Consider the following 12,112-nt stretch of genomic DNA (forward strand, 5'->3'; position numbering starts at 1 on the left):
ATACACCTTTAACTGGGAAAAAAAAAAAAGAAAAAGAAAAAAGAAAAGAAAAAAGAAAAATCTCTGTATTTACTTGAACACACGGTTTAACAGGTCTGTCTGTATTTTACGTATAAAAACAATTCCGCCTCGACACGCTAGGTGGCGGCCCTCGTCTGTGATCTATTTAGGACGTCCACCACAGAAGAAGACTCGTTTCTAGGCGACAGAGGACATCGTTCCCGTCGGACTGGTGATGGTGAGTCTTCTTCGACACATTCGTGTTGTTATTTTAAAGAAATTACTCATTTTTCTTGATGTGCAAGAAACTGTGTTTTAATTAACGTGTTAGGGTCTATGATAAAAGGAGCTTAGCCGAGCCGCTGATAACTTGAGTGCACTGTAAGGCTAGCTGGCGGATGCTAAAGTTGCAAGCGTCGGTCATAGTGAAAAGAATAAAGTTTACCCAACAGTTCTGTGATGTGAACACATATGTCATCAGAAGAGGGAGTTTCGGTCTCCGTCTCGGTTTGTCCATAGTACATACAGTCAATGGTCTCGGCAGAAAAAAATAACAGCACATGACTAGCGTCATCTATATGTATATAAAAAAATAGCTTCCTGGCGGACTGCAATATACAGAGAGATTATGTGATATGGTATATTACATCCATAACTGGCAAGGCTATATTCACAGGTGAAAAGGATTCACAGTCGTTTGATTAACTATAAACAGAGACAGCAGCACTTAGCACAGTCTGCCCCAGTTTGTAGACCTGAAAATAACCCTATGCCCTTGTTTTTCAGCTGGTTTGGGAGGTTTCAGGGCAGAGGGTGATTCTTCTGTGATTAACGCTTAGCACTTCTTCATCACAGTTCCCGGCACTGTCTCACCTTGGCAGGATTTAACCACACCCAGAGAGTCATATACTCTTATTTCTTATCAGAGCTGTCAGGCCATCTGCCAGGCAGGAAGTCCCAAATCCCTTAATTAAGCCTTGGCGATGGCCCGACAGCCATCCTAAACCTACCAACCCTACATGTGCCTGGGTCGTCAAGTTCTTTGCTGTATTCCCGAGAAGGTTTTGGGGAGAATATATATATATATTTATATAAATAAAGCATAGCTGGAAGTCTTGACCTCCTTATGTTTCTTTTACTCCTCCACACCCCTTCCAAGTAGGTAAAGTTCTGCCAGAAATATATTTTAGTTTCAACATATTTGTCTACCATAACATTTTGATGTCTTAATTAGGTTTAGTTTTGCCTTTCACGGCATGAATAAAAATGTTGTATTTTAACACGCCTTGTGATGCATTACATATACAATATAATATAAACTTATTTTTTGGCTACTGACAGTTTAAACCCTTGCCTATTTTTAAATTTCAGAGTGTCGGCCTCCTGCGATGTGATAATGGAGCATCTCCACATGAAACATATCCTGCAGACGGTATCGGTCCTGGAGGCCGTGATCCTTCGCAGCTTTGGCCCCGAAGGAGGACAGGTGCTGTTCACCCGAGACACGGGACAGGCGATGTTGAGCCGCAGTGGGACACACATTCTCACAGCCCTCCAGCTAGAGAATCCAATAGCCAGGTTAACACACATACAGTATTTACTTTACTATGTTTTATTCTCATTTGTCTAGTGTCTCGTAATAATGTATTTTTCTTCTCTTCACATTAATTAGGATGGTGGTGGAGTGTGTCTGGAAGCACAGCTCTGTCACGGGCGATGGATCCAAGACCTTTATCCTCCTGCTTGCGTCATTACTACGGATGATTCATACAATAGCCAACAAGGAGCCTAATGTGTCTAGCTCTTATAATTCCACAGAAGCAGCAGCGAGTGCCGCTGCCAGACACTTGGCTGACAAACTGCTTGCATTTGCGTTGAAAGACTTGGACGATCTCATTGCTGTGGAAGTGGTCCCTTATGGATGTTGCATTTCGTGGGAGGACTTCACTGCAAAAAAACAAACACCAACTCACGCAAACAGTCATATTAAAAACCTGCTGGCACCTTTCTTTCATACACGTCTTGGTTTCGCGCACTGCGACTTTATCAGTGACCTCACGTGTCAACTGCTAAATAACTGGAAATTTAAAAATGAGTCGCCTTCATTCTGTCTTCAGTTTTTAGATGACAATTTCCCTGCACTGCATACGACTGTATCAGGCTTCCCCATTAGCACTTCACGTTTGATTGAGGGGCAGGTAATTCATCGGGACTTTGCTACGCCATGCCTGCGGATTGACCGCCAGCCAATTAAAGCTGTGGTCTTCACGGGGTCCCTGCATCCAAAATTGTTTAATACAGGAGAAGTGCTTGGATTGATGGACAAAAGAAGTATAGTGGACTTTAGTGCCTGGTCGGTAAAGGCACTAGAGTGCATTATTGAAAATCTGAAGACTTTGGGTGTGTCTGTACTTGTGTCTACAGTGAAACAGTCTCCTGCTGTCCTGTCCTTAGCCACACAGGCAGAGATGTGCCTTGTGGAGTGTGTCAGTGAAGAGGAGATTTCTCTCTTTGCCCAACTAAGTGGGTCCACGCCGGTCTCAGACTGCTTGACGATTGAACCAAAGCATGTTGCTACGCTGGCTTTTTGTCGACCTGTACTGCTGGGAGCCCACAGGTATGAAAACACGCCTCTTCTTCTCACACAAATGTTTATGTGTATTATATATACCAACAGGGCTGTGATTGATTGGGTTTGACTTACAGATGTTTTCTCCATATCCACAGATACGTCCACGTGGCTTTCCACGATTCAGAAGACAGGACCACATTCAAACCCTGTAGTCTTGTAATCTGTGCCTCAGGTGAAGGGCAGACAGAACAGTATGTACGAGCGTTTCGAGATGCCATTCACGTGCTACTTACAACTTGGGAGCCTATACATGTGACTGCAGCATCAAAAACAACCTTGCAGTCGCACAAATTCACATCCTTAGATAAGTACAACCAGACTGACCGCACCACATACACACCGCCCAGTATATACCCCCCCCATAAATGTGTGTATGAGCCAGGTTGTATGATACCTGTAGGTGGGGCATTTGAGTTTCTCCTAAGCCGTGCCCTCCTCAGTGATTCAGTTTCTGATCATACTGGTGTAGGTATTCCTGTTTCCCAGCTCTTGGCCAAGGCTCTATTGAGCGTGCCCCGACAGATTTACTCCCACAGTCCGCGACATTTCCTCCAGACTCAGACCAGGGTCATGAGTTTTACTCAAAATCATTCCCGCCCGTTCAGTCTGGTAGATAAACAAGAACCCAACACAAACCCTGTACAGAATGAAGGTCCTCCAGGGGGTAGTAAACCAAACTTACATTGTTGTAGGAAGGGTGACATGTTATCAAAAGCTTTCACGTCGGACTTGGGACTCGAATCCGTCTCCTGTAAATACCAACTGCTTCTGGCTGTTCTGCAGTGTGTGACCAGTCTCCTGCGGGTGGACGCCATGCTGCGTACACACACTGTCTTACACTCAAAATCATGCAGACTCACAAACATTTCCTGGAAGGACACAGAGGGCGAAGCTGAGGACTGAGATTGTGTTTTCTGCTACGATGAAAGACAGTCAAATTTGCACCAGGTACCTTTCAAAAGTTGGAGTGATTAAGTTGCACTGTAATGCTATTTTTTTTATGGTGACTATTTTTTGTTCATACAGGTCAATACATTTATAATTCAAGTCTCTCCTACAGCGAGAGTCAATGGTGAGTGTTGTTGTGCAAAAGCTAATAAAATGTTAGTGTGTTTTTTACCACCGTGTCCTGAATCAAAGCCACATTTGGCACTTCCAGAGAAAACAGAATGTGCAGTTATTATGAAATCATTTTGTCTTGTTCTAGTGTGTTAATATGAGTTGGCATACTTCCAACATTTCTCTTCCTTATCTCAGTTTCCCTTTTCCTTGCCCACGAGACTGTGTTACACAACAAAAAGCATAGACACTGAACAACGTGGACACATCTCTTACCAAATATGTACACATTCCTCTAAATAATCAGTGTTATCTCCATAGAAGGCAACACCCGGCTGTCAACAACCAAATCACAGTCAACTTCCTCATGCTTTAATCAGAGGAACACAAAGTGTATTTTGACCTCTGTTTAGGGGGAAATGGTGAGTCACTTAGACATTAACTACACTCACAACCATACATAAACTGTATTGTTTACCATAATGGCTGTGCTGTTACGTTTGAACACAAATTTTCCATAAATTAATCGTGTTGGGATATCACAGAAACAAAGACAGGTCTAGACTTTGTTTGTTCTCTGCATGAGTCACAATTGACGGTAACTAATATCAAGGGGGGGGGTCACAAGTTTTTTTTCCCACTGCACACATGGAAACAAACCTGAATTTTGTTGTCAATCTTATCGTCTAACTCCCACGCTCTTCTAACCCTTCCAGGCCTCCTGTATCGTGCACAGCTTCACCAAACGCGCACAACAGTGGTGAGTGCAAGCCGGATGACAATAACCTCAGAGTCAACTCGGTCGGTTTTCAGTTTATTTGGTTCTCATAGTTAATTTTTGATTCTGTGAAACACGGTGCATATGTTATAAATCAACCTAATCTCTGGAAAATCAAGAGGGCATTATAAAATACACCAACAAACTGCCTGAACCATATATACACACTAAAAATCTTACAAATAAAAAACACATATACAAAATGTGACCAAAAAAAAAAAATTTAAAGGCATTTTCAAAACAAATTGGGAAATGGGGAAAGAAAGGAGCATATGAAATGTCATTGCAATGGAGGGACCAGGATGCTGGTAAAACCACAGTCACTGCATTTCAAAGCTCTGCAATTGGGTACCATGATTTTGCTCGTAAGTAAAAGGAACTGTAAGCATGGGCTCCTGCTGTACTGTGCTGATGTGATAGTGTTTGCCGTTTGTTTGTGGACCTGGACCATTACTGTTGTTGCCAGTAGATACCCTTCAAGTGATAGCGATAAAAATGTCACCACTATACAATAGTATGATCTTTTGTTTAGATAATTAGCTGTTCACAAACACTGATTCCAGTGAAATTACCACAAAATGACACATTTCCGTACTACATTGCCACTGAAGCACAGATGACACTCATTCTATAGTTGGGTCTAATACTCACATCGCATCTATCTAGTCCAGGAAGGTGGCCCCTAAGTTTTTACTGAGCAGCACAGTTAGAACGGATGGAACCAGAAGTACCTGCACCCAGCCTAGCTTAGGTTATCCCCCTTGAACAAGCAGTGTTTCTATTGGCAGTGGAGAGTCACGTGACTCCAGGAATGACATCATGCAACATTAACAAGGGCTTTCGGGGCGTGTGATGGCGGGTGTCACACCACCTCCCGAGACTTCCTGATGGCGCAGCACAGGAGCATGCTGAAGATCATCCCAAACACCTGGAAGAGGGAGAGATCGGGGTGAACGCTTGCGTTTGAGTCACATCATATCTGCTTTGCGTTTGTCCGGCAGGGCCGTAGACATTTGACGAATTCTCGTAACGCCAGTTGCGAACTCACCAGAACAATTCCAACAGTGACGCCTACTCCTGCTATGATGTGTAGCTTGGAGTCAAACACCTTGTCAATTGCATCAGGACAGCTCTGCAACAGATAAACATGATTCCTTTCAAAAAACAAAAAACAAAAAAACAAACACGAGCGTATGCTGAATGTGACTCGTGGTATGACATTCATAACAGACAGCATTGAGAGTGTGCAGGCGCCAGTAAACCATTGTTGCCATAGTAACACTGCAAGGAGGCTGAGGGAATTAGTCTGCGAAGATAAGACTGATAAACTTGTGACAGACATCAGACCGTCATTGAGTATTTGACTTGACATGGATGAGGCATGTCTGACATCTGTTGGATTTTTGTGGATGGTTTCCCATATTAAAGTAGCCCCTCTCGTTCTTTGTCTCTCGACTGAAGTACCTGGTTGTGTTTGGCTCTTATCTATACACACATGCATCGAAAGCTGTACCTCAGTAATAAAATCCTGAAGTGGCTCTCCTCTGGAACAAGTGTCTTTTTCGGTTTCTTCGGCAATACCCTTTGGACCACAACAGTTCAGCTGTAAACACAAAAGAGAACATGATGGGTTGCAGAAGCAAACAACGTGTGTCTTAGGTTTTTGGTTCACAGTGCGAGGTTGCCCAAGAGGGCACACAGATCCCTCTGAAATAAGAATTTTCATTCCATTTCTGCTTCGGTGTAAATGAAAAAATACAATCATGCTAAACTGAATTAATTGCCTTGCAATTGAGAAAGAAACAGTAAGATTATTTTTAAACCCTACTACTTTCTTTCAAACTAGATGCGGAATCAGCAAATTGAGGTAATTGTCGACATTAAGGAAAATACTGTTGCTCGATTTGCAAGGGCAGAAAAAATATTCGTAGGAATATACCGCTTTGCACAAATTCTCTTTTAATTCCTGAATAAGACTGAAGCAGCAGCGGGGATCAGACGTAGCTCACCTCCTTGTGAATCACCAGCAGTGTCTGTTTGAGGTTCTCATCTCGCGTCTCTTTGTAGTTGTTGTACGTCTGCGTGTAGAAATTTGTGATGTCTTGCACGACCTGCGGCACAGGAAGAAGATATTTACTCAACCACTGTGCTTTGAGTCCAGTTCTAAGGTTCTTGAGTATTTGATGCTACTTTTTACCCCACTTTATAAAATACAATGGCTGTTATACATTCGTGTAATCTATTTGACAGAATACTCAATGAGTAAAATCAGCTCTTCCCCAGACAGACTTTTGACTTGGTACCTGTCCTTATGGTGTCACCTCCGCTTGTAAAAGTGCTTGTAACTTGGGTTGTCTGTGTTACAATTAGTGCCCACTTATTAAGTTACCTTGCTCTGGTTGGAAAATCCCCAGACTCCTGCAGCAACCTCGATGGCAAAAATGATTAGCAGGAAGCAGAAGAACTGTGAAAGAGGAGACAAAATTAAATTCAACTGATTGTTTGTTTCTATTACAGCTTTTGCGCATGCCTTCTGAGGAACATGGCATGTCTGAGCACGTAAGGTCAACCCAGTGTAGCTGTGCCCAATATTCATAGGCTCCTCCTCCCATGAGAGATTTAGTACAAGAAGATTATGGCCAGTTGGGGGCAGGGCACAGGGAGCCATAGAGAGATTTCTCGTCTAGTAAACATCTCATATTTCTCAGTGAGTCCGAGGTCAGTACAAACGGCCCTGACTACATGCTACATGTCACATAATAGTTTCATACTGGTGAGCTCAACAGACATTCATGGAGTGATAGAGAGAAGAATATTAAGTATTACACACCAGTCCCAGCATACAGGGGGATTCCTGGATGGCCCCACAACATCCCAGAAAGCCCAGCACCATCATCAGCGCTCCGACTCCTATCAGGATATATACACCTACACACACACACACACACACACACACAAATATGGTATAGCACATGTCCATACAAGTAGCTGGCACAATCCGAACTTTGTTTAAATGATCACAGATAAAATTCCTGTTCAAAGGCAGAGAGCATGTTACCTGAGCAAAACACATAAGGAGCATCTGTTCCTTCAAACAGGCCTTTGGTCTTTCCATCCAATCTGAGCCACAGGCCTACAGCCAATACTGCAGTGCCTGCAAGCTAAAACACACAAAAACACGAGGATTTAAAAAAAAAAAAAAAAAGTACAGCAATTACTTCTGAATGGATTCTGTTTGCTCATAGAAGTTCAGTCAAGCAGAACACTTTTCATACATCTGGCCTTTTCATATTCATGCATATCCCCACTTGACAGCCTGATCATCATACATCAGTTAACAGTTATCTGGTAGCTGTCTGAATTTAAAAACGCTTCAGAGCCGCGTTCGGTCGTCATTTCAAATCTGCACTGACAGGCCCCATCTGGTATCCTTCTCCTGGTTTCATCCGTCCGGTTCTCCCTCTTCAGCTTTCAGTTCAGGAAAGTTTCCGTGACCAGTAGTCACGTATGCAAATGCAAAATGCCAGTGTTAATCTCCACTGGGGAAAAATTCTATTCTGGGTGCATGATGTGTAGTGATGATTTATTGATGGTGCCTAATTGCTGAGGAGTAACACTTTTATTCCTCAGCAATTTCTATTAATCAGCTCAACAGAACAACCAATAGTATGCATCTGCATGCGCAAGTCAGCAATTATGCAGCACCACATTACTAACAAAAAAAAATGTTTTTGCTTTTCAGCTATGAAGGAGAGAGAAGAGCATATATATTCACTCATTCTCTTATTCATTAGCATTTGAATTTATTGTAGCTGTGTCAATGTATTTCAAACACATTATTATTATTATTTACAGAACAGCTTCAAACAAGGTTCCTCAAAAATATAAATGTCTGTGCACTGTTCCACACTGTGTAATGTGCATACGCAGGCATTTACTTACAAGGCTTGCTAGAACGCTAGTGAATTTTTAACCTCGAGAGAAGCTTGCAGCCTCCTTAGTAGTGTGGGAGTGTCGCTGGGAATTTTCCGTGCACCTTCCTCCCTTGTCCTACCAACTGTTTCACTTTGCCACATAGTTTCTGTTGTGTTTTTTTTTCTTTCACACTCCAGTACATTGCCTTATTGCGTTGCAGTGGCACAAACCCACAGTGCTAGTCGAAGCAGCTCCCCGTTTTCTGTTCCTTTCTTTCTCCCGTATCCCACAACAAGATTAAAAAGTAAAGCAAACCTACCCCGATTAACAAGTTGACGACAAATGTGAAATGTTTCAAACACCCGATTCCTCCGACGACAGCCATGCTGATTCAGTTTGCCCAATCCACCACTATGACAGTTTGATAAGTAACGCTGTCCCAGGAGGAAGTAGAAGTGTAGGAAGGGTAAGGTGAAAGTTTTTTTTTTTTTTCACGAACACGCCTTCATGTCCTCACCTGATTATTCAGTTGGGGAGTGGCAAGAGCAGCAGTTATTCAGCAAACAGATCTCCAATGCATATGCGATTCTGAATCCTGCGTGTAGTCCTCCCCCTCTGTTCATACATTTGTTGTGTCTGTGACTATATCCAGGTCATAAAGCCCCGCTCAGATATTTGTTAAAATACCCGCTTAGCAGCATATTTACTGCTCTGGTGTCTGAAGTGAGTGTGACTACAGTTAACAGGGTGTTATTACTTGCTATGTCTGTTGCTGTCATTGAAATCAAGGTTGATGATTTTCACAAGGACGGTCGGTGGCTTATGTCCAGACGTCGGTGATTTCTGGTTGTATAAACTGGGATAAGACTCTAGTGAGTTCCTGGTTGATGCATCTAAAATAGGAAGCAGCTGCACTTACAAGAGGATGTGAGGTCTGAGCAGGCCTTTCTGAATGCAGGCCCATTGACTTACACTAATCTGTTGATTCATTAACGGTTACACTTTGCAGCCACTTTAGGGACTTCCAGAAGCTTTTATTTTAATTTGCTAATTTTACATTAACCGAATGATTTTTTGACATTTTCTAAATATTCTGGATATTGATTTAAAATAGTTTTATTTTTTTTGTTTTTACTATTTCTCTCTCACACACACATGCACGGTGGGAAACCCCTGACTGTTCAGTAATGAATGGGTGGGTTTTAGTTCTATTTAAAGATGCACAAATTGGAAACGTTCATAAAAGGGCAAAACATTCATCTGTAACCACACACATACATCAAAGGCGAACGGGCACAGTAAGACACACCCAGCAGGCTTGACACAAATACCCTGCGTATGGAGTTCATGCACAGACACGTACACACGCAGGCTGGCAGTAGAAACTCTTCGTGCAGCGGAGGTTTAAATGATTCTCATAATGTCCACATTCAATGGCAAAATAAAGCGCCCCCACTGCCTCTCTGCAATTATTAAAATGCCATGCGCGCAAACTCTAGAGTGTAGTCTGTGTGGTGGAACTGGGTCACTTGGCCACTGGGGATTATTCTTTCAGTCCATTCGGTCTCCACAAACATTGGGACACTTTGTTTTTAGTGGTGGCCAGTGCCATAAATCACTCATTCAGAATTTTCTCCGATAACCGAGGCGCCCAGTGGGCGCTCGGCACGATTCTGCATCTGGGACACCGTGTAATTTAATTTACTATAACCCCCCGCTCACACCAATGCGCATGCATGCAGAGCTCACTCAGTTTCACATACATACACACACACACACACAGAAGACAAACAGGATGCATGGCGTACGAGAACAAACCATTCCTCGCTTTATACTCACCCAGAATATCAGGTTGAAGGCAAACATCAGGTATTTGATGCACATCTCTCCTCCCGACAACGCAGCCATGGTTATACTTGAGCAAGGGATCACACTCAAAACCGAGCGCAGAACAGAAGAAGAAGAGCTTCTAAATAACGGTATGCAGAACGAGGTTATTGGCCGACGCGTCGGCGCTGACGCGCGTCGTGCAGTGCGCTCCTATAGTGGTCCGCCCCCACATGGCTGCACAGCCGAAGCCTTCTGTAGCCCCTTTTTCTTTTTCTCATATTCCCTGAAACTTTACTTTCCCGTGTTTCAAACAAGCCACCGCATATTGTACGAAAGCACAATTGTACTTTCCACTGATGTGGCATCGTTGCCATTTTTACAGCATTTTAATGCCAAGATTACAGACGCACTTCTTTTTCTTCTCTTTGGTAAAGGAACCCGCAGACAATGGTGCGACAATCCACTGAGCAGCAGCCTTCCGTGGGATTTTTTTTTAGTTTCAAGTTCCTTCTGCAGCCACCCCGGGCAGTGCGTTGACGTAATCTCCCAGAATAAGAAAGGCGCGTTCACGGATTTAATATACTGTACATGAATGAACACGGTGCACGAGGAAGCGACGACGAGAGCGATACATCTCAGAGACAGACAGTAAATAGCATTCACATTTGTGTAGCGTGGTAAACCATATTAGAACAGTTTGACAGCGCAATCTGTGCTGCATTCAGTCTTGTTGGTTGCATCAAGCATTTTAAACAGTCCTGCTGCAGAATAGCAAACATCACGTTTTAAAATCAATCTACTTTCTAGTGACTCACCCTTTATAAATAGTTTAGTCTATAAACTGTGCTTAATGGCTTTATAAGTAAATGATTTAATAATGTAACAGAGCCTCTAATCCAAACATAATCCTTTGGCTATTTATCAACATTTATTGATGCAGTTTGTGTATTAATATTGCATGATTATGACTCCCTTTTGTTTTGGCATAGGTCTGCAAGTACAAAGCTTAGTCTACTGACTTCACCGAGGTTTGACATGTGTGGGAGATCCTGTAACTTTCCGTCAGACCTCACTGTGCCATATAAAGAGAGACAGGACATTGCAGGGCTACAAATACAGATCACTGGAGCCACATTAAACATGCAACAGTATTGTTAGTCTGCGGTTTTAGGACCCTGCTCTCCTATTCATCTGCTTTCAGTTCCTCAACCTAGTGATGTGTTCAGCTGTGAATTGGAATGGGAGTTTGTCACGTAGTAAAAGGTGCAAAAAAGTTAACGGGGTTGTCGAGGAGACGTCAGTCAACCACTGTTGGCAGCAAAATGGGATTTTTTGTTGTTGTTGTTGTTTTTGATTTTTCAGTGTGGGGAGAGAGGCGGTGACCTAGTTGCATTTTGTTGTTTCAGTTCCCGTTATAGAACTTCTTCATGCATTTTTACTCACCACCAAGCATGGAAATTGTAGGCATAATTATACATTGAGAATAAATACATTTAGGTGATCTAGTCGAGGGCTATCTACTTTATTGGCATTTCCCGTCTTTACATTGCATGCTGGCTCACTAGGGCACTTGAGAGAACTGATCCGACATTGACTAAATTCCCTCTAAAGAAAAGCAAACACGTTTCACGTAAAGGAGGGTTGTCAGGCTGCACAGTTAACGCCAACATGGATGTTCAGAGCCTTAAAGCTCCTTAGCATGTGTGACATATCTGGTGCTCTTACCTCGAATTCCTGATTCCACCTGACCTGAGGACTAAGTGGACACATACAGGCTTGTAAGCGCCAATGTTTCAGGTGTTTATATTCTTAGCAGGCTGCTTTTATCCACAGAACAATGGTTGTTACACTCAGGTCATTTTGACATTGTTTGACTGTTTAAAAATGGACAAAGAGAT

The 12,112-nt window shown here is 42.8% G+C and overlaps 2 protein-coding genes across 7 annotated transcripts; one reads left to right on the forward strand and one right to left on the reverse strand.

The window, feature by feature from the left end:
• Positions 1–183: 183 nt before the first annotated feature.
• Positions 184–4,678, forward strand: bbs10 (Bardet-Biedl syndrome 10). 5 transcript variants are annotated; one of them, XR_007113557.1, is made up of 6 exons: positions 184–238; positions 1,372–1,578; positions 1,673–2,617; positions 2,728–3,580; positions 3,659–3,704; positions 4,408–4,678. XR_007113557.1 is itself a non-coding variant. In XM_047596835.1 (5 exons), the coding sequence occupies exons 2-4, from the start codon at positions 1,397–1,399 to the stop codon at positions 3,533–3,535; spliced, it is 1,935 nt and encodes a 644-aa protein (XP_047452791.1). In that variant the 5' UTR covers positions 184–238; positions 1,372–1,396; the 3' UTR covers positions 3,536–3,580; positions 3,659–3,749. The 5 variants fall into 5 exon arrangements, 3 of the variants coding, with proteins under 3 accessions (XP_047452791.1, XP_047452789.1, XP_047452792.1); XR_007113556.1 differs by having other exon boundaries at positions 2,728–3,704; XM_047596835.1 differs by lacking the exon at positions 4,408–4,678 and having other exon boundaries at positions 3,659–3,749.
• cd9a (CD9 molecule a) lies at positions 4,493–10,435 on the reverse strand. 2 transcript variants are annotated; one of them, XM_047596837.1, is made up of 8 exons: positions 10,224–10,435; positions 7,528–7,630; positions 7,300–7,397; positions 6,859–6,933; positions 6,479–6,580; positions 5,983–6,072; positions 5,518–5,601; positions 4,493–5,397 (listed from the first exon to the last, which is right to left on the reverse strand). In XM_047596837.1, the coding sequence occupies exons 1-8, from the start codon at positions 10,290–10,292 to the stop codon at positions 5,332–5,334; spliced, it is 687 nt and encodes a 228-aa protein (XP_047452793.1). In that variant the 5' UTR covers positions 10,293–10,435; the 3' UTR covers positions 4,493–5,331. The 2 variants fall into 2 exon arrangements, with proteins under 2 accessions (XP_047452793.1, XP_047452794.1); XM_047596838.1 differs by lacking the exon at positions 10,224–10,435 and adding an exon at positions 8,704–8,869.
• Positions 10,436–12,112: the final 1,677 nt, after the last annotated feature.

Source organism: Mugil cephalus, chromosome 10 (genome assembly GCF_022458985.1).
Source record: "Mugil cephalus isolate CIBA_MC_2020 chromosome 10, CIBA_Mcephalus_1.1, whole genome shotgun sequence".
NCBI classification, from domain to species: domain Eukaryota; kingdom Metazoa; phylum Chordata; class Actinopteri; order Mugiliformes; family Mugilidae; genus Mugil; species Mugil cephalus.